Genomic DNA, 20,004 nt, shown 5'->3' on the forward strand with positions numbered 1-20,004 from the left:
CTACCTGCCTCTCCATTCGAAGCCATGGGGCTGCTGTATCAGCTGTTGCTGCTGTGTCGCGAGGCTTTGGACTCCTCGTCTTCGTCATCATCTACTCCGCTGGCGCTAGAGTCCAAACTCGACTTTCGTTGCTTGAGGGCTGCCGCCTCGTTGGCCTCCATCTTGTGGAGCTTGTCCATCTGCGACGAGTTGATAAGCTGGTCGCCAGAGAACGTCTCGAACTCGTCCTCATCATCGTCATCTTCCTCATCGCTGTCGCCCGCTGCACTAGGCGGGGCGGATGATCTACCCGTGCCCGCGCTGCTCGTTTGTGCGAGATTGGATGGCGCTGATTGGTGTCTCGGATGCAGAAGAGCATTGAGGTCGACTGGCTTGATAGTTGGGTCAAATGCCGCAGGCAATCCTAGCGCTTTGGCGACTTGATGTGCCTCTTCGTCCGCCGTGTTGTGAACTTCCACTTCATACATGCTGCTTCTCTCGCTGTCGGCCTCGTGCTTTCCGCCTGTCGCTGACAGCATCCTGACATATGTCTGCCGTTCCGTATCGTTCTTTCTCTTATTCTTCTTCTTCTCCCGCTTCTCCGTCGGGCGGACGACGACAACAGGAACAGGCGAGTACTGCAAACAGTACTTCGAAAAGGAATTGCGCGTATTGACCAGGCCTTGGAGGCCACCGAGCGACCGGCCCCTCGTGCCAACGATGAGCATTGCAGGCTGGTGAATTTGGATCTGGGACATGATAATAATTAGCGCCTACTCCACTGCCGTGCGCCAAGACTGCCGCGTCACATCTTTCTACTCACCAGTCGCTGGAATGTCGCATGGAGTTTTCCACTCGCGTACTCCAGTACAATACTGATGGCTCGGTTCAGGCCGTTGCGCTTCAGGATGCCATCCATGACCTTCTTCGCCTCTTCCTGGTATATTTTGTTCGTTTCGGCGGCTCGTAGCTCCTTCTCAATAACGCGCACACAGACAACCTCATCTCCGTCGTCGACTAGCTCGTCGAGTAGCCACTGCAACGCATAGTCGGAGTAAGCATGCTCGTCGACGCCGACCATGAAGGTGCGCGATCGTCGTTGCGCTTGGTACCCCCGGTGACGGACATTCAACGTCAGCGAAAGCGTGTTGTTCTTAGTCGCCTCGCCCAAAGGAAGGTTGTCGAATGCGACATGTGACTGGAACCTGTCAGGCAAAGAGGGTTGAGTTAGTGTCGCCATTAGGTAACGTTGTTCCGAGCAATTGGTAAACGAAAAGACGCAAAAGGGCGGATGAGATGAAGTGTGCTAAGAAAACGTTGAGATCTGGGGATGATGAAGTGTGGAAAAGCGACGAGACCACTGGCCAGAGTCAAGAGGGGTGGAAATGAAAAAGGGTCGAGAGGTCGTGATTTGGTAAGAGGCAGCCGGGATCCAGGACAAGGACTGGGCGGAAATGCGACAATGACAGCTGCTTTCCCTCCTGTCAGGTCCTCCTGCGGGGGACGTCACGGTTGCGCCAGGCTAAGGGTGGCTGTGGAGGATGAGTCGATGAGCGCCCACCTCCGCCATTTCCCCTTCTCTTTGTGAACCCAAGAACACCGTAAAGAAACAGCTACAGGCGCTACAGCGGGGTAGTGGGGCAAAGACGAGTGACTCTAGCAAATAACAGTAACCAATGCGTCATCCAGAACCGGCAAGGTCGCTTTCAATGAGGTGTCGTGTGATCCTCCTGATGGCATATTGCAGCCCGATGAGTGAGGCAAGATATGGACCGCAACGCGACATGGACTCAGAGTAAAAAACAGATGCGTTTGCTGGAGTTGCCGCGAGACGCTTGAAAAGTTCGTCTGACCTCAAGGTTGAAATGCTCAGGGGATGCCTGTTGGTGACAGTACTGGCTCATTGTAGTGATGCCGGCGGGATTACTCGGAAACTGGAAAATATGGGGTGCCATAACAGGCACGAGGCCGCCGCTGGCCGACTGGTCCGACCCCGCCATCCCGATCCTGACGCTGGAGTCGGCGCCCGGAGGAGGCTTCCTCAGTAGCGACGGCAATGCCCATGCATCCTAGGCGCAGGGAGTATCTGGGACGGAAGCTGAGAAACGGAGTGGAGACCAAGACGGCTGCGGCCGACGAATCGTTCATCCACGGGCGAGCGAAGCGACCGGAACTGCGGCATGGCTGCGGAGAAGGTGGCCGTCGTATTGAACTCTTGATCCGAGGCTTCCGGCCTAGTGGAGGACTGCAGAATCCACGCATGTAAGGCGAAACCAACGGCAGCATATAAGGTGGCCCCGAAGCCACACTGCATCTGACCCAACTGCATCTGCCACCGACGTACTTACGTCGAGTTGACCTAGATGTTATCTGTCCAGCTACACGACATCGGATACAGACACCGAACCAAAAAAGCGTCACGACCAAAGCTGCCACTTGCAAACACTTGGTTGTAAAGGGGCCCCGAATATGGGGGCAAAGAAATGGCTAAACGATAGGAACGGGAAGTGATACGCTTACCTCTCAGGTGGAGGCGATGAGGCCCTGATACGCTCCTTGTTCGTCTTCTTCTGGTTGCCCTGCGGCAGCGACGGGTTCCGCAATGGTGCAAAGCTCAGCGACGCTATTGATGATCCTCTCGGCCTTCCTCCATACGATTCGGTCCGTGACGACTCGGCAGAGAAGCTTCCTGTTGCGCTTTCGAGGGTGGAAGGGCTTGCGAAGCTCGAAAGTGTGGTCGCACGGCTCAATGGCTCTGCATCGTTGGCCTTGGTTTCCTCGTCTTTCTTTTGCGACTGCGCCTGCGACGAAGACTCAATGGAGAAGTAGTCCGTCTTTGTTTGGTCAGAGGGTTGTATCGGAGTCTTTGGCGAGACATCGGAATCGGGGCTTTGGACGTTGAGCATCGAACGGGGGGTTGGCCCAGACATGGTGTGCCGCCGTTCTGCCGCCGTCGTCGGTGCCGGCGTCGTCGTTGTTGTCTTGGGCTCCCACTGGAGTTCTGGAAAGTGAAGTCTCGGTGAAGATGGCGAGGAGTTGCCCTTGCTATTCTTCTTTTTCTTTTTGGTGCTTTGCGGAAGCAAGAATACGCTACGCCAATTTTCTGATGGTTTCATTGAAGACTGTTCAGCTGCTGTGTAATCAATGTCAGCATGAGCGCAGCGGCAAAGCAGTCGTCCCGTTGGGAAGGAATCGGGCAGATGCGCTGGGTTGAACAGAGTCGCTCAAAGCCTCGGACGGGATATGTGCAACGAGCCTGTCTTGGAAGGGACAAAAGGGCAACGTGTAGAAGATCAGAAGGTAATTTGCGCCGAGGTGAGTGGCTGATGGTGGACTGACCACAGCGTCTGGAAATGGAAAGGAGCGTCTGTCGACTGATAGTTGGAACGTGGAGGTCAAACGGTGACAGTCAGGTCAGAGCGTCTCGTCGTCGAATATGCGTGGAGAGGTAGGTAGGTATGCGTCAGTGGCGAGGGTGACCTTATCGATGGAAATTGGATGAGCTCTTGTTCACGACAGGATTCGGCTCTGGGTACGTATGATGCTTAGTTGAGTTGTTTGAGGTTTGTATGTTTCTTCATCGGTTGTTCCTGAAAGTAAAAAGGGGATTGACGAAAAAGCTGTTCCGACAAGATGATATGTGTGTCCAACAATGCCAAGGAAGTTATGTTTGCAGCCGCACGCCGTCGTCTTTGAAGAGACGGAGCTCTCTCTTATGGCGAGGAAGCACAGCGTAGGAGGCAGTTCCGCCAAGACCTGCGGGGCCTCACAAGGCACAGGGAAGCGCGAGGATGGTGTTGCTGTTGGATGGGAAGCCGAAGAACGGGGTGTGGCGTAGACGGTAGCGCGACCGGTACGAGTCGAGGGTCGAGGGTCTAGAGTCTAAGTGATGACAGACCGGGTCGGTGAGCAGGTGATGTTGTTAGTTGACCAGGATGACAGCTGTTGCTGGTGCCGCTCAGGTGTGTGGGAAACGGGGCGGGAAAGCGGCCGGGGCAACAGAGCTGAGAGCTTGGCTAGCGGGTGGTAGCAGTAGAGGGAAAGCCGAGGAAGGACTTTATCTCGGTCTCTGACTCTTTGGACACGACGACGGGTTTGAGGTGACTCGAGTAGGTAGGTAGAGAGCTACCTAACGGTAAAGCATCCGTGAGAAGTTGGTAGACCCGTTGCAGTCCAGGCGGCTGGATGCGGGGGTGGACAAAGTATATCCTTGAGACCGAGACTGGCGTGGAATGGGCAGAGAATGAGACAATGCAGCTCGAAAAGAAGCTCAGGAATGGGGTTGGAAAAGTCTGGGCATGCGTGGGTTGTGGTGGAACAAACAGACTGTATCGGTACTCTGTCGATATTCGTAGCAGCAATTCGGAGAGTAGAACAAGGTAGAAGAAGGAGGCTCGAGGTTGGAGGACTGGAGTGGTCTAAGTACGGTCTGGGCCTGGATGCGAGACGCTCCGCTTGTCGTGTTTGCTCTGTTCTTCCGTGTTCCTCTCTTCGTCCTGGCAAGGTCGCTCTCGAGCTTGTGCAAATTCTCGAGAGGGTGACGGCGTGACGCACAGCTCCAGTGAGAGTTTTGGAGGGAGAAGAGCAGCAACGGGCACCAAAAACAGGGGTTGGCGATGGTTGATACCCTGGTCGGCCAGGGTCGTCTCGGCTGGGGGTTCTCTTTCGCGGTTGAGATGGTGGACGGTGGGCCAGGTAAATGCGCACACCTCAGGCGGAGAGGAGAGGCACTCGAGTCGAATCTGAGTCTTTCTGCTTTCACACCCACAGCTACGAGCCTACGGAGTACATACAGCTGGACGGAAAGGTGGAGGAGGGGAGGAGAGGGGCTCGGGAAGCTGGTGCAATGCGGTGCAAGTGCGCAGGGATGAGATGGCTGGAGATTTCGAGTTTGTTTGATGCCGTTGGCCAGCCCCAGAGAGAGTCGCGACTTGTGTGTGCACCGAGATTTGCCGGTGGGTTATGTACCCCTCTCCTCCCACTCTCACAGTTACGGTCAACGTCTTCCTTCCTTTGACGTTTACTACCTTAGTAACCGTAAGGTGCCTACCTTCCAGGTTGCTCCCGCCTGTCTGACCCGAGAAGATGTATACATAAGGTATCGAGGTACTCGGGTTACAATGGAAGGTTGATTTGATCCGATCGAGAAAATGGACGCAGCTGATGGACGTAGGTACTTTAGACATGTAAGGCAGGAAGGAAGAAAGGTACTTTGGATGAATGGGAAAGATGGAAGGCAGAGACGTGACTTCCTCGGCATGCCTATCTCACTCAGCTGAACCTTCCTCGGAAAAGGAGGTGCAGGAGCTAGGGTCACCCACAGGCACCAGCTGCATCAGCGCTGCACCTGCTGCACTTGCTGCACCTGATGTCAACTCGATGGGTTGCAGCTTCCATCCATCTTGGAAAGAGCCCCCGGTGCATCTTGTTCCTTCCCAGTTGCCAGGTTCCCCAGGCTGAGTCTTGAATAGTAAGGTAGGAAAGTGCCAAAGTGACAAAGTGCATGCCTTTTTCCTTATTCGCATCATCGCAAGCCTTAATACCTTGCCTTAGTAATGCATATTGGACTTGCTCTTCTTCAACCATCAGGCCTGTGACGATTCCTTCGCTTCGTAATCTCAGACTGCGAGATGCACATCCCCACGACAGGCTACAGATGCCTTGGACGGAATACGACAGCCTCAAGACCGCGGCCTCCGAAATTTCCTATCACGCCGTCTTCCAACACCTACACAAGCACCAGCACCAGCACCACCGGACCCAAAATAACACTGGGAACACCACCCCAAACTCGCCAAGACCACCCCAAGTACCGAACCCAATCATCCTCTCCGCTCCACGGCGCCTCTAATGCCTGAGCTGGCTCTAATTACACATCAAGACTTCCAGCTTCGCTTTCAAGCTTCTCGGCTCCCCTTTCCAAGCACCCGCCGTAACGCCCACCCCTGCTGGCTGTCTTGACTCTTACACAGTAGGCTCCCTGGCTCCCAAGGCAAGTCACTACGGCTTACTCTGTACAGTAGTCCCTATCCACCAGAGACTCTCCCTCCAATACCGTCTAGCACAAACACAACGAGACAGACTCTGGATGAGTCGCCTTTACGGGTATCCCATCTTGAACAGACGAACTGGCCGCCGCCGCTGTTCGCGCTCTCTTGCCACATTACTGCTCGCTGGCTCGCTCGCCGTCTGCCCGTCCGTCGCTGTAATGACCTGCAGTAACACGACATGGCCTTTCCCCTCGCTCGCAGCCGGTGGGTGTGCATCGTCTCCGTCTAGACTTTCCAAGCACCATGATAGTCCTACCCAAACATTTTGACGAGCTGTAGTCGGATAGAAAGTCAGACTTCTTATTCGACCAGCACCACCTACCTACGTCTCGATCCCCTGCGGTGCCTGGCCTAGGGATCAGGGAGCAATTTTCGGAAACGAAGTCTACGACTGTACTCACTACTCCATACGCAAAGCTCATTGTTGCCTCCGTCATGTTCATATCATGCCACGACTCCGTGTCACAACCCTCTAAAAGTCCAGAAATCCCACCAACGTGGATGGCGCCAGGCGATAGCTGAAGGTACTGCGCCAAGCTATCTAACGCATCTGGCGGTAGTTCCCAAGGGTGCTCATCAATCCTCTATCAGCTCCGGCGGCAACATCCTCCAAGCTCAGTCTGCAGATACCCCGTCGCATACGGGTTGGGTTCACACCAAGCAACGGAACCAAGAATCATACGCTTCCTTCATCGTTGTCGATGCACTCTCACGTCTGCCCAGCCGGCCCTCCGTGTGCTAAGACTGTAGCCTTCGCCGCCTTCACTCGACTCTTTGCAACTTCACCCCTCTCTCCCGCCCTCTCGGCCACTCGTCCACCTCCAACAAGCTCTTGGCAAACCACTAAGGCACGTCGGCCAATCTTGATTCTTCCCCCGATTCCTGGCAAAAGCGAAAGAAGAGAATCAGAACAAGCATTCGAGTCGGTGTGCGCGCGCCGCTCAAAGCTGCTAACTCGCCTGCGAACCTTGCTTCTTCTCATTTCTTCTCGTTAATGAGATGGCATGCTTCGTCTCTGGGCCCCGGTCCGCGACTTTACAATGATTCGACCCATCCAATTCAATCCACACTTCGTGCCCAACCAGACGCCAAGCGAGAGCCAAGCCAAGCGTATCTCTTTGCCTTTCTTCCGCAACCCTTTCGTTTCTCTTTCACGTTTGTAAGACAGCCCAAATTATTAGTCCGACGCCTGGCTCGATCCCGTATTGGAAATGTGGACAGCGGCTCATTCCCGTAACCTCTCTTTCGGCGCTCAAATCTCTTGGCCAGGACCCATCAATGTCGCAGGAAGCCGTCTAGGTCGCAGGGATACAATTTGAGGGGTCAGCTAGACCACACTGCGGATACACGCTGCAGACGAGACAACGACGCAAGCCTTGGGAAGGAAATAGAGAACAAAAGGGGATGCACTCCCAAGACACCAAGCCGGCAGGCACAAGCGGTCGGGAAAAGAGGGAGCCCATGCCAAGGCGAAACGAAGACAACGTCCACTATTTTGCCTTTCCACGCCATTCGGCACCCATTGCAGGCTACAATGATGCCATTCGCAGCCCATTCTCCCGCCCAGAATTCCGTCCCGATCTTCCGGTGTTGCTTTTGCGGTTTGGCCTTGAAATCGATAGCCTCTCCGCTCTTGTTCATGTATCCATACCACTTCTCACCGACATGGTCCCCGCTAAAACAGGAATCGCCATATGCAACCTGCAGTCTCACCGAAGCAGACGGGCAAGGTGCCCTATCTGACGCGAGCTGATGGACCAGCCAAATCACTATGTCAAGCCACGGGGCAGGCAGGGGAAAGTGTACGCTCGCTATCTATCAAATATCAACTCGTCAATGTTGCACGGCACGGAGACCATGGACCATCTAGTAAGGTCGAAAACATGGCATGCTCCCGCTGACATCGCCGTCAGTCAACGGAGGAATCAGCCGGAAATTCCGAGAGATAACAGGTTTCCAACAGCTTGCCAGAGGCAGCTCAATGTACTGAATTTGTCGATGCGTCTCGATATCCCGCATTGTCGCATGTCGATATTGACCTACATTGGATGGATTGTAAGGTCTGACAGGATCGCTTGCCTGCGGCAAATGCCAATGACTTGCGACGGCACGCATGCCGCAATGAAACATCTCGTCCAGCACGGCGTCCTGCTTGCGTTGTGCAGCATCCCTATCTGACGTTCAACCGACACCAACCAGGCAGAGCGCCTCATGCCGGCCAAGCCCATCGAGCGTACACTTTGGCAACCTCATCGCAGAAACCCACGCAGAATTCCACGTTTGCTTGCGTAAGTTCAAACGTAATGCTGCGTACTGACTGACATGCATGCCGATCGGCCTGCAATAACCGAGCTCCAAACATTCATCTTCCATGTTCTCGTGCCCGTTTGTCCCAGTATCCCAGTCACTGGTTCGGAGGGTGCTGCAGGACGGTCCAAAAAAGACGACGTCAAGCGCGACTCGTGATCCCAACTACTCGCTGCTCCGGACTCACATCCGTACGACCCCAACAATCTTGGCAACCCTAGGACAGCCAGCATCACGCACCCACACCCGCACAAGCACGCACACAAGGCGAAATCTGACTCGCAGAGGACACAGCCAAGACACAAGAGCACAAGTTTAGGGCAGCTAGGGAGAAATAACGTGAGACACCGTCCAAGATTAAACGTATAGCTCTACATAGTAGGTGGCACATGCTTGACTACCAGCCACTAGGGAAACGGGAATCAAGCTCCAGTTTCCTTGCGGACCATCCCGTCCCCGTCCCGACCGATAATTTCCCCGGTCTACCGACGCGGCTTCGGTACGGAGGCACTACCTATATTGGACTATACTCCCCGGCAGGCTCGCAGAGTACTTTTTATCACATCTGGGCATCATCGTTGAGGTATCCTTTCCTCGGGAGTGAAGGGGTATCCATCGGTCGCTCCAGTTTGATTGAACGACCATATCTCGTTTTCGATGCATGCTATGAACTACGAGACTTTCTCATCGCCTCATGCTTTTCACTTTCCGTCAGCACCGTGTTATCAACTACTGCCCTCAACAGCTCGTCGGGGAGTGTTTCATGCCTCCAAGGCAAGTGCTATAGTGAGAGATGCGATGCTGCCCCATTCGCGTTTCGAAGAATTTACTCCACTTCGGCAAAGAGATTCCTCTCGATAGTGGTTTCCGCCGACCAGTTTTGTGCGGGCAACGTTGCAACCTTCCCCGGACAACCTGCCCTTGGCATACACCTTGTCCAGCTTCCTATCAGGTTCGACTCCCGCAAGCCTAGCGGGGAAGCGGGCAGGTCGCTGCAGGCGTATCGCGGGAAACATTGAAAATGACGATCATCAACTTTGCATATCCGCAGCGTCTCGATACTTGTCACGAGAATCGGCGCATACTGAAGAGCTCTTGTTGTTGCCATTGCTATCTGCTGGGGAACCCTGCCTTTGACCACCGGGCGATGATCTGGGCGGCTCGGATCTCAACGACACTGGCTGACCTGGCTCCCTTCAACGGGGAGAAGTCCTAGTAATTTGACTATGTTATTTAGATCATCTGCTACCGACTTTGGATCCGTTAGCACACGGGCTGCTGTCGCGAGTACACTGGCCTCGAAGAGCTTCGGATGGACGTTTGTACTTTGAATTCTAATTATTCCCCTTGGTTCACTTCATCCCGCCCAGCCAACCAGGTCCAGGTGTTCCAGGAAGCAAAGACGCCTGAACGCCATAACAATGCGAGCATCCCTCTATCGGGCCCTCCCATTTCTTCCCAAGTGCTTTTTTTTGGCCACTTCTCTCTGCCCTTTTGTCTTTTTCATCCTCGTCACACCCTCCGACCTCGAATCCACAGGTAACGTCAAGTGGATGAGGGTGGGAGTTTCCAACACCTCTCGTTGGCAGATTCCTGGGAACTACACGCATTCGCATATTGCCATTTTACCAACATGCACACAAACACCCCCCCTGGTAGTTTGCTACCAGCCCGTTTCCTTTGGTCTTCCTCTCGGCCAGCTGGTCGTCCATCTTGCCTTGTTGGTTTTATAGGGCCCGAAGCATATCCTTTACGATCGCTCAAGCGTACGTGCGGGACAGGTTGCGGAGGTACCAGTCGACCAGCTTGCGGCCAACCTTGGCTTCCGAGATGTGGATCAGATCCTAGAATGTGATGATTAGCATGTTATTATGGTAACAAGCAACTCGTGTTGGAAGCTGCAGTTTCTCGGAATTACTTACACCCTGCATAGCGTAGTCCAGGTCGCTGACGTTGATGAGGTCGCCGTCCAACAGGCTGGGGTGGTCAGTCCAGCGCAACTGCTTGGTGCGCTGCTTGTTGACGAGGAGCCAGGAGCGGAGCTCGTCGGGCTTGACCTCGAGGAAACCGGCCAGCTTGTTGAGGTCCATGGTGGTGTAGAGGCGGAGGTAGGACTTGACGGTGGGGCTCATCATGTTGATCTTGACCTCCTCCATGAAGACGGCGAGGTGGTGCTCGACGGGGTCGATGTTGGACTCGGGGTTCTCAAAGTCTGGGGGCACGGGGGAGATGAACTTGGGGCAGGCGGAGCGGAAGAGCTCCTCGAAGATGGGGAGGGACTCGGGGCCGCCGCGCTGGAGCTTGAGGAGCTGGTCGCCGTACTTCTCACGGAGGGCGGAGTGGATGGTGTCGTCGAGGCGGGTGGGGTGGAAGGCGACGCAGATGGCGATGAGGGCGTACATCTGGTCGTTCTTCTTGGTGATGGAGTCGTACTGGGCGTTCTTTTGGAAGTTCTTTGTGCGGGAGACGTAGACGAGGATGTGGGAGAACATCTTGATGGCGTCGGCGTAGCGGTGCATCATCATGTAGGAGAAGCCGACGTAGTAGTAGGTGGTGAAGTGGGCGGCCATGACGCGGGCGAACATGGCCTTCTTGTTGAGCTCAATGTCGTCGAGGGTCTTGAGGGCGAGGCTGAAGTCGCCGAGGAGGCAGTGGACGCGGAGGAGACCGATGATGGAGAAGTAGCCCAGCATGCGGTAGAGGTTCTTGGAGCCGTACTCGCCCGCGACGGCCATGGGGTCCTCGTTGCGGCGCATGGCGGCCAGCTGCTCGGTGATTTGGGAGCGCTGGATGAGGGAGTAGAGGACGTTGAGGACCGAGTAGCAGCCCCAGGTGTTTGGGTTCTCCTTGAGGACCTGCATCTCCTCCTCGTTGTTGCCCTGGCGGGCGATGCGCATGCGGTAGGACGAGAAGGAGTTGAACTGGTAGATGAACTCGTCGATGACGTCCCAGGCCCAGTAGTACTAATTGAAGACATGTTAGCTTCCCTGGTCCACGTGTGGTGATGCTATCGCGACGGCATAGCTTCGGGTGGAGACCGAAGCAAGGAGTCTATGGGAAGCTTACCGAAGGGGGCTCGAGGTCGACGGGACCCTCGCTGTTGAGGATGAAGTGGAACAGGCTGCAGTAGGAGTCGTAGCTCTGGAACTTGACCTCGAGGGGCGCGGAGAAGTCGAGGGGCTGGGCGGCGGCGGCGAGGCGCGACTGGATGTCGTCGGTCTGCTGGGCCATGGTCAGGGAGTTGACCTGCTCGAGGTCCTCGCCAATGTTGTCCTCATACTGGACCTGCTCCTTGTAGTCGTTGACGAGGGCCTCCTCCTCGACGTCGCTGTCGTCGTCGACGCGGACGGGCCGCTCTCCGTTTTGATAGCCGCTCATGGTGGGTGGATTTTTCGGTGAAGACTATTCCCACACGAAGATGTGTTAGGAATAGAAATTGAAAAATAGAAAAAATTTGACAAAGGTTCCGAAAGAGGAAGGGCGCGCGAAAAGTTGGCGATGTCTTCAACCTTCGAAGGGGAGTTGGGAGGACAGATGGGCGGTCGGGTCGGAGGGGGTTCGCTCGAGAGGTGTGGGGTTTTCGGGCGGACGAGTCGAAAATTTCCTTTTCGCTGGCTAATCCCGCGGGGGCTTTTGCTGAGGTTATCACAGGCACCGTTTGGGTTTGGGAGAGAGGGGCCAGTGAATTTTTGGCGAGTTAGGGTTTGTTGCACCCTCGGTAGAGCGATGTGTGGGGATGAAGCCGATGGCTAGCCTTGGGTTGTAGGTAACGGAGTTAATGCAACTATGCGGTTGTAGAGGGGTTCTGGTGGCCTTTTTTTTTTTTGGTCGATGCGTCGTTGGAGGGGTTGAATGTATCTTTTGGCGGGGTTAGTCCGCTGAGGTAACTCCAAGGCTGCCTGTGCCTGCCCTGGAGGACATTCCCCCCTCCTTCCCCAAGAGACGAAGGAAGAACAAGAGTTGCATAGACACACACGCTATACAACATTACTCATAACTGCACCAGTCTACTCGGTGCATCCACCTCATATTCTGTGGGATAATATCAACCTCCCAAAACACACTCAGACTCAGGCAATACCAAGGACAAGAGTCAGAGTTACCCTCGTCCGTGCAAAACTTCTTACAGCAGAGTGGCGAATCAGAGCCGTCTTTACGTCCTGCTTCTGACCTGAACTTCCAGTTTGGGTCGGCCTATTAGTCACAGACCAGGGCCAGTTTAGTCGCCGAATCATCATCATCAACTCACTCAGGTACTCGCTACTTCTGCCAAAGACCCCCCCAGTCAATAACGACATCATCTGCCTCGGGCAAACAACGATACTCAGCAGTGCAGCACTGGCTTTCATATACCAGCCAAGGGAGGGAGGCATCACACAGACCCTCAGACCTGCTTTCTCATTCACTCTGCTTCTTTCATCTGGCATTGCTTTCTGTCCATAGATCTTTTGATACCCCCTTGAACCCCTCATCTGCCACTCTTCCTTCATCACATATCCGCCCATCATGCCTGTTGTAACTCCCGACAAGCTGGCTAGCCTGCAAAGGCATGCCGTGGATGTGCGCAACGTAAGTTCTCACCTCATCATCATCATCACACAATTTTCTCAGTGACTGACCGCAACCAGATCTGCATCCTGGCCCACGTTGATCATGGCAAAACATCACTGACAGACGCCCTTTTGGCAACAAACGGCATCATCTCACCCAAACTCGCCGGCAAGATCCGGTACCTCGACTCTAGACCTGATGAGCAGCTCCGAGGCATCACCATGGAATCCTCCGCCATCTCCCTCTACTTCTCCATGCTGAGGAGATCCGCACCCGACGCCGAGCCCGAAGCCAAGGAGTACCTCATCAACCTCATCGACTCGCCCGGCCACATTGACTTTAGCAGTGAGGTCTCCACCGCCTCACGCCTGTGCGACGGCGCCGTCGTGCTCGTCGACGCCGTCGAGGGCGTGTGCAGTCAGACCGTGACCGTCCTGCGCCAGACATGGACCGAGAAGCTCAAACCCTTGCTCGTCATCAACAAGATTGACCGACTCATTACCGAGCTCAAGATGACGCCTGCCGAGGCCTACACTCATCTCAGCAAGATTCTCGAGCAGGTCAACGCCGTGCTGGGAAGTTTCTTCCAGGGCGAACGCATGGAGGAGGATCTCAACTGGCGCGAGCGGATGGAGGAGCGCGTCCAGGCGGCGGCTGCCAAGGAGGCTGGCCTGGATTCTATGACCGAGTCTGGAGAGCTCCAGTTTGAGGAGCGCGATGACGAGGATCTCTACTTTGCACCGGAGAAGAACAACGTCATCTTCAGTAGCGCCATTGACGGTTGGGCGTTTACCGTGCGCCAATTTGCCGGCTTATATCAAAAGAAGCTCGGCATCAAGAGAGATGTCATGGAAAAGGTGCTATGGGGCAGCTTCTACCTCGACCCCAAGACCAAGAAGATTCTGGGCCAGAAGCATCTCAAGGGGAGAAACCTAAAGCCCATGTTTGTGCAGCTGGTGCTGGAGCCTATCTGGACAGTCTACCAAGCCACCGTCGGCGGCGACAACAACAGGGGCGATCCCGCGTTGCTGGAGAAGATTACAAAGTCCCTCGGGCTGACTATCCCGCCACACATCATGCGCTCCCGAGACCCCCGCCTACTCCTGACCACGGTCTTTGCGTCCTGGCTGCCGCTCTCGACGGCCATGCTGGTTTCCGTCATCGAGTCCCTGCCATCACCCCCAGTCGCGCAAGCCGAGAGACTGCCCGAGATGCTGGAAGACGTCCCCGGCTCAGATGCTATCAACGAAGAGATCAAGAACGCCATGATCTCCTTCAAAACCGGCCCGTCGGACCCCGTCGTGGCCTACGTTAGTAAAATGGTTTCTGTCCCCGAAAGCGAACTCCCCCACAACAAGCGCAAGCCAGGCCAGTTGACCGCCGACGAGGCGAGAGAACTCGCCCGTAAGAAGAGAGCAGAAGCGGCTCGCGCCCAAGCCGCGGCACCTACCAGCGGAAACGAAATCAACGACCTTACGACGGCGCTCGAGGAGGTCAACCTGGACGGCTACGCTCCTGAGCACGAAGAGAAGGAAGTCGACCCCGAGCACCTCATCGGCTTCGCCCGCATGTACTCGGGCACTCTCTCCGTCGGCGACAGCCTCTGGGTCATCCCTCCCAAATGGTCTCCCGCCAACCCCAACGCCCAGCCCTCGCCGAAGCAAGTCACCGTCACGGCGCTCTACATGCTCATGGGCCGCAACCTCGAGTCCCTAGACTCCGTCCCGGCAGGCGTCGTCTTCGGCATCGGTGGCCTCGAGGGCCACCTCCTCAAGAACGGCACCCTCTGCAGCCGCCTCGACGGCGCCGTCAACCTCGCCGGCGTGGCAGGTACATTGGGCAAACCCATCGTCCGCGTCGCCCTCGAGCCCGTCAACCCGGCCGACCTCGACAAGATGATCCACGGCCTCCGCCTCCTCGTCCAGTCCGACCCCTGCGCAGAGTACGAGCAGTTCAGCAGCGGCGAGCACGTCCTTCTTACCGCCGGCGAGCTGCACCTCGAGCGCTGCCTCACGGATCTCAAGGAGCGCTTCGCCCGCTGCGACATCCAGGCCGGCGCCCCCATCGTGCCCTACCGCGAAACCATTGTCCGCGCCGAGGAGATGCGGCCCCCCGCGAATAAGGACCTCGGCCGCGGCGTCGTCGTCGGCACCACCTCGTCCAAGCAAGTCTCCATCCGCCTCCAGGTCCGTCCTCTGCCGTCCGACGCCACGGACTTCCTCCTCAAGAACGGCGACGTCATCAAACGCATGTACTCTGATCGCACACCCGCCACCAACAACACCACGGCCGAAGAAACCCAGGGTACTGAAGGCACAGGCGCCACCGCCCCCGGCGAAGAAAAGATCGACGTCGACACAGACCTGACAGCCGCAAAGACAATGTCCCTCGACGACTTCAAAACCGGCCTCCAATCCGCCCTCGAATCCTCCCGCGGCGGCCGCGAACACTTCAAGTCCGCCATCGACCGCATCGCCGCCTTTGGCCCCCGCCGCACCGGCCCCAACATCCTCATCGACGCCACAAAAGAAGGCCTCCTCGCAAAGCTCTTCTCCCAGACAGCCTCCTCGGAACGCGACGGCTCAGCAGCACCCCAAGCAGACGAAGCCCTCCACCCGGCCCACGTAGCCGACAAAATCCCCTACGCCTTCCAGCTCGCCACGGCCCAGGGCCCCCTCTGCCACGAACCCGTCCGCGGCATCGCCGTCTTCCTCGAAGACGTCGTCATCAACCCCACCGAAGACGAATCCTCCGCCCGCGACCGCCTCCCCCGCCTGACGGGCGAAATCATAAAGACCTTCACGTCCTCCCTCCGCTCCGGCATGCTCGACTGGTCCCCGCGCCTGATGCTCGCAATGTACACCGTCGAAATCCAAGCCTCGACGGAGGTCCTGGGCCGCGTCTACGACGTGCTCACCCGCCGCCGCGGGCGCGTCCTCTCCGAGGCGATGAAGGAAGGCACGCCCTTCTTCAGCATCAACTCTGTGCTACCGGTGGCCGAGTCGTTTGGCTTCGCGGACGAGATGCGGAAACGTACGTCGGGCGCGGCGCAGCCGCAGCTTATTTTTGCGGGGTACGAGGTGCTTGACCAAGATCCCTTTTGGGTGCCGTTTACGGAAGACGATTTGGAGGATTTGGGCGAGTTGGCGGATAAGGAGAATGTGGCCAAGAGGTATATGGACGGCGTGAGGAGGAAGAAGGGGTTGTTGGTCGAGGGTAGGAACGTTGCTAGGGATGCGGAGAAGCAGAAGACTCTCAAGAGGTAGTGTGTTGTCGTGGGTTCGGGGAATGTGGTTGGTGGTTTAGCATGGATGTTGGTTTTGGTAGAGGTAGCGTGTGGATAATTGGGGAAACAAAAGGATATAAAATACTCGTCACTCACTTCTTTCAACCATACCTATTCTTGTGAATTTCCTCACTCTCCGTTGCTCCCCTCAGAGTGGGTGCCTTGTAATGAGGCATCACCTCACCCATCAAGACAGCAGCAAACATCGCGAGAACATCACCTACCACTGACACCTACAGCCACGACTAGAGAAACAACCACGTATTGTATACTTTTGTATTTCAGTTCCCTTGCCTATCATCTATTTTGCCCGCCTCACACGCTTCATCAGGGGGAGGTCCAATGTCGACATCTCCCATCACCCACTCCACGACAGCAGTCAAAACCATGTCAATCGTCAGACCCATCATACGTTCATTTTAAACCACCACACACCCTTGGTAGCAAAGAAGAAAAGAATATGAGCCAGCTCGCCATCATTTTTTGGTATCGAATGGGGGTCGTGGTAGATGAGTTGAGAGGGAGAGCACGACCAAGGGGAGAAAAGGAAGGAAGCGGACTTGCGGAAGAACAGTTTACGAGCGTGAATAATCATCAAGGAAACGTGAATAAGCCATCCGTCTGGAGGAGGAATTTCATAACTCAGGGCGAATCATCTATCGTTGCACGCAAAACAAGGAGGGGAGAAAGAGGAGGAAAAACAGAAAGTAGAACTTTGGTTGAGAATTTTTGTGTTTGGATTCCTTTGAAGCTTCTTGTTGTGACTAAGAGCTGAGTTGAATCCTGGCGGATCGGTATGGTAGGTAGGACTGTTACTTCGCTGGATCCCCAAGAACCCCTTGGGCAATGAAGGGTCTCGGGGATACAGCAGAGGAGAGAGGAAACAAAGGAAAAGTGAGCGAGAATAAAAAAACAACATGGTCATGAGCCCCCTTTTTCTTCCAACTTCCATGAGCCCTTTTTTAGTAACCACTTCGCAAACTCCGATGAATGCGTGCGAAAGTGCGCGCCTTCTCCAGTCGTTGAGCCGAGGAGACCTATCTTGCCCTAGGATGACGGCAAGCCACCTGAGCCAAAGACCGCAGAGGGTGCTGAGTAAAATAGGAAAGTTTTTGTTTCCTTCAGCAGATCCATAGTGAGCCAGTTATTGTCGTGTCGAAAAGCAAAGTATCGAAATAGAGAATCCATGCCCTTCAAGCCCCAAGTAAGCGGTTCGTGGCGTAAAGTCGTTCGTCAGAATCGTATTCGGAGTCGTCTGGGTATATGTGATGACGAGAAATATCGTCTAGGCCCCGCAAGCAAATACGTGGGAGCATCTTCTCGGCGATAATTGCCGACTCAACTGCGGCCTTGACCGCACTGGGTCCAGCCGGACGCTGAAGGATGAACGGACTGTGCACGCCCACCTCCTAGGCAGTGCCACGGGGTCCAACATTGCGACGGCCCTTGTTGGGGACCGTGGTCCAACCATCGTCCTCCACGGGGGCAGCATCGCCAGACTCACTGCCAGCGGCAGCCGGAGCCTGCTTCTCGGCAGGGCCGTTGGAACGAGGAGGGCGGCCTCCCTCGAATCGGCCACCACCACGGGGTCCACCACGTCCACCTCTGGGTCCAGTAGGGGCACCACGGGAGGCACCAGATGATCTCCAGCTGTTGGCCTCAGCAGCGCGAGACTTGGGGGCTTCCTTGGGCTCTCTTGGCTCCTTGGCTCTGACAGGAATCTTCTGCTCCTCAGATGTGCCATTCTCCTTGTCGGCAGCAGTCTCCTGGGCGACCTCCTCCTTAGGAGCCTCAGCGGCCTCCTTCTCAGCCTTCTCCTTGGCAGCGGCCTCTTGCTCGGCCTTCTCCTCGGCTTCCTTAGCAGCGGCCTCCTTGGCAAGGCGACGCTCCTCCTTGGCCTTCTCCTCGGCCTCGCGCTTCTCCTTGGCCTGTTGCTGCTTCTTCTCCTCAATCAGGCGCTCCTTTGCGGCAGTGTCGATGGGACGGGCAGCACCGAAGGGGCTAGCCTTGGAGTCAGATCCGGAGGGAGACGTGACGTCGGGAGCCTCGGAAACGGTGCGCTTCGCCAAGTTCAACTTGGGACGGCCGACGGGAGCGGCGGGGGCGGCTGAAGGGGAAGAAGGCGCCTCGCTGCCGTCGCGGGACTGGGCAGCATCGGGACGCATCTTGGTTCTCCACTGGCTGTCGGTCTCGGCGGCAGTGGGGACTCTCTCGGGGCGGGGAGGACGGGAGTCTTGGCGGGGTCCCTGACCCTCACCCCAGGCGGCGGGGGACTGGCGGCGGTCGCGGAATTCGCGGGGTCCATCGTTGGTACGGGGACGGCTGCCATCGCGGGAGCCAGAGCCCTCCTTGGGAGCAACAGGGGAAAGGGGGCCTCTGCGTTCCCAGTTGCCAAAGTCGCGGACCTTTCCGTCGTCCTCACGGGGCTCGCGAGGCTCACGGGGGCCACGGCGCTCGCCAAAGTCGGAGGGGCGACGATCGTTTCCACCACGTCCAGGCAAGTCGGGCAGGGGACCCTTGCGAGACCAGTCGCTGAAGTCGCGGTTGGATTCGCCGTCACGGTTACCACCACGGGCTGTAAAAAGTGTCAGCAGTCAACTTGAGGATGGCCTCTGGATATGTACTCACGAGGATCGGCAACCTTGATTCTGATAGCACGTCCCTGGAAAGTCTGGCCATCCAGAGTCAAAGCCTGCTTCAGTCCCTCGAGATCCTTGAACTCGGCGTAGGCGAAGCCCTTGGGGCGCTGCTGCTCGCGGTCCTCGATGATGCGGACGCTAATGATGTCGCAGCCCTCGAAGAACTCGTTGACGGTCTCCTCGGTGGCATCGTAGGACAGGTTGCCAAGGTGGGCGGTGTAGGGGGGTCTCTCAGGGAGCTGCTGGGGAAGGTTCTCGCGGATGGAAGAGTAACCACCGTAGTCTCCTATACACTGATTAGAGTTATTTCATTTCCAACTATTCGAGATAGACTTACTGCGCTCGGAACGGTCACCACGGTCACCGCCGCCGCTACCCCAGCCACCTTGGCTAGGACGGTAGCCAGCGCGCTCGGGAGCGGGGAGAGCCTGAGTGCCTGTGAAGGTGTCAGTAGGCAAGAAACGAAATACATGCGGCGCCAGGCTGGCTCGTGGAAGTGTGGCATACCGGCTACAAGATGTTAGCATCCTCTTCCAGTAAGACGTTTCTGAGGCAGCATTAACTTACTGTACGTATCCTCGACCTCATCAGCCCATGATCCGCCGTAGCCTATATAAAGTGTCAGTCGATGATGTACTAATCCGGTAGTCGAGCAACAGATGAAGTGGGCAGTGGCAGTTGTCGAGGGAGCGTTTGTATAAGGAGGTATCGGAGGGGGTGCGACTGACTGGAGTCCTGCAGGAAGTCGCCAAGGGCCATCTTGACCTGCTCCTTCTTCTTGGGCGCTATGATGACACAGTTAGTCTTGGTGCGGGCGAGAGACGTCGCAGCAGCTTGCGACAGCGAGCAGGATAGGACGAACCCATGATTGCGGTGTTGAGGCGGCTTCGCGCGTCGACTATGTTCGATGCGCGATGCGGGGAGTATGTAGTAAGAGCCGAACGGTACGGCTGTTGGTTGAAGATGCGGGTTTGGTGGGAGTGTTGGTGCGGAGAGGATTGGAAATGTCCGAGGGATATTTCACAGTGTCGTGGGGTAGGGAGACGTCGCCTAAGGAAAGGGATATCTCTTGACACCGGAGATCGAAGAAGTCTTTTTCAGACGATACGTCAGAGGGTATCGGAGACGTAGTAGACTTTTGTGAAAAACGGCCCAGCTTGCGGTGATTTGCTGGGGCTGGTGGTCTTTTGGG

General features: G+C 56.1%; 8 protein-coding genes across 8 annotated transcripts; 2 read left to right on the forward strand and 6 right to left on the reverse strand.

Annotated features, from left to right (window-relative positions):
• Positions 1 to 38: 38 nt before the first annotated feature.
• On the reverse strand, positions 39 to 2,308 carry CLUP02_02782 (universal stress protein family; the record flags this gene model as incomplete). Its single annotated transcript, XM_049281811.1, has 7 exons — positions 39 to 728; positions 803 to 1,184; positions 1,259 to 1,423; positions 1,490 to 1,601; positions 1,672 to 1,768; positions 1,833 to 2,019; positions 2,073 to 2,308. 7 exons carry the CDS (start codon positions 2,306 to 2,308, stop codon positions 39 to 41), a joined length of 1,869 nt encoding a protein of 622 aa, XP_049138954.1.
• A 30-nt stretch (positions 2,309 to 2,338) lies between these two features.
• Positions 2,339 to 5,484, reverse strand: CLUP02_02783 (uncharacterized protein; the record flags this gene model as incomplete). The annotated part of the gene is made up of 11 exons (XM_049281812.1): positions 2,339 to 2,414; positions 2,500 to 3,101; positions 3,196 to 3,346; positions 3,494 to 3,691; positions 3,750 to 3,854; positions 3,920 to 4,054; positions 4,109 to 4,271; positions 4,406 to 4,709; positions 4,773 to 4,909; positions 5,030 to 5,241; positions 5,297 to 5,484. The coding sequence occupies 11 exons, from the start codon at positions 5,482 to 5,484 to the stop codon at positions 2,339 to 2,341; spliced, it is 2,271 nt and encodes a 756-aa protein (XP_049138955.1).
• A 50-nt stretch (positions 5,485 to 5,534) lies between these two features.
• On the forward strand, positions 5,535 to 9,355 carry CLUP02_02784 (uncharacterized protein; the record flags this gene model as incomplete). Its single annotated transcript, XM_049281813.1, has 15 exons — positions 5,535 to 5,572; positions 5,629 to 5,788; positions 5,861 to 6,233; positions 6,342 to 6,452; positions 6,509 to 6,742; positions 6,780 to 6,842; positions 6,878 to 7,054; positions 7,115 to 7,188; positions 7,251 to 7,322; positions 7,386 to 7,759; positions 7,820 to 8,188; positions 8,229 to 8,307; positions 8,382 to 8,491; positions 8,558 to 8,675; positions 8,741 to 9,355. The coding sequence occupies 15 exons, from the start codon at positions 5,535 to 5,537 to the stop codon at positions 9,353 to 9,355; spliced, it is 2,967 nt and encodes a 988-aa protein (XP_049138956.1).
• A 91-nt stretch (positions 9,356 to 9,446) lies between these two features.
• Positions 9,447 to 10,048, reverse strand: CLUP02_02786 (uncharacterized protein; the record flags this gene model as incomplete). The annotated part of the gene is made up of 5 exons (XM_049281814.1): positions 9,447 to 9,548; positions 9,609 to 9,642; positions 9,712 to 9,742; positions 9,855 to 9,936; positions 10,004 to 10,048. 5 exons carry the CDS (start codon positions 10,046 to 10,048, stop codon positions 9,447 to 9,449), a joined length of 294 nt encoding a protein of 97 aa, XP_049138957.1.
• A 48-nt stretch (positions 10,049 to 10,096) lies between these two features.
• Positions 10,097 to 11,714, reverse strand: CLUP02_02787 (eukaryotic translation initiation factor 3 subunit L; the record flags this gene model as incomplete). The annotated part of the gene is made up of 3 exons (XM_049281815.1): positions 10,097 to 10,180; positions 10,259 to 11,299; positions 11,403 to 11,714. The coding sequence occupies 3 exons, from the start codon at positions 11,712 to 11,714 to the stop codon at positions 10,097 to 10,099; spliced, it is 1,437 nt and encodes a 478-aa protein (XP_049138958.1).
• Positions 11,715 to 12,842: 1,128 nt separating this feature from the next.
• CLUP02_02788 (elongation factor Tu GTP binding domain-containing protein) lies at positions 12,843 to 16,153 on the forward strand (the record flags this gene model as incomplete). Its single annotated transcript, XM_049281816.1, has 2 exons — positions 12,843 to 12,905; positions 12,965 to 16,153. 2 exons carry the CDS (start codon positions 12,843 to 12,845, stop codon positions 16,151 to 16,153), a joined length of 3,252 nt encoding a protein of 1,083 aa, XP_049138959.1.
• A 149-nt stretch (positions 16,154 to 16,302) lies between these two features.
• On the reverse strand, positions 16,303 to 17,307 carry CLUP02_02789 (uncharacterized protein; the record flags this gene model as incomplete). The annotated part of the gene is made up of 6 exons (XM_049281817.1): positions 16,303 to 16,352; positions 16,407 to 16,444; positions 16,495 to 16,538; positions 16,607 to 16,794; positions 16,888 to 17,028; positions 17,241 to 17,307. 6 exons carry the CDS (start codon positions 17,305 to 17,307, stop codon positions 16,303 to 16,305), a joined length of 528 nt encoding a protein of 175 aa, XP_049138960.1.
• A 275-nt stretch (positions 17,308 to 17,582) lies between these two features.
• Positions 17,583 to 19,678, reverse strand: CLUP02_02790 (RNA recognition domain-containing protein; the record flags this gene model as incomplete). Its single annotated transcript, XM_049281818.1, has 6 exons — positions 17,583 to 18,748; positions 18,802 to 19,098; positions 19,150 to 19,248; positions 19,380 to 19,421; positions 19,541 to 19,597; positions 19,675 to 19,678. 6 exons carry the CDS (start codon positions 19,676 to 19,678, stop codon positions 17,583 to 17,585), a joined length of 1,665 nt encoding a protein of 554 aa, XP_049138961.1.
• Positions 19,679 to 20,004: the final 326 nt, after the last annotated feature.

The sequence above is a fragment of the Colletotrichum lupini genome, chromosome 2 (genome assembly GCF_023278565.1).
Source record: "Colletotrichum lupini chromosome 2, complete sequence".
Classification (NCBI taxonomy): domain Eukaryota; kingdom Fungi; phylum Ascomycota; class Sordariomycetes; order Glomerellales; family Glomerellaceae; genus Colletotrichum; species Colletotrichum lupini.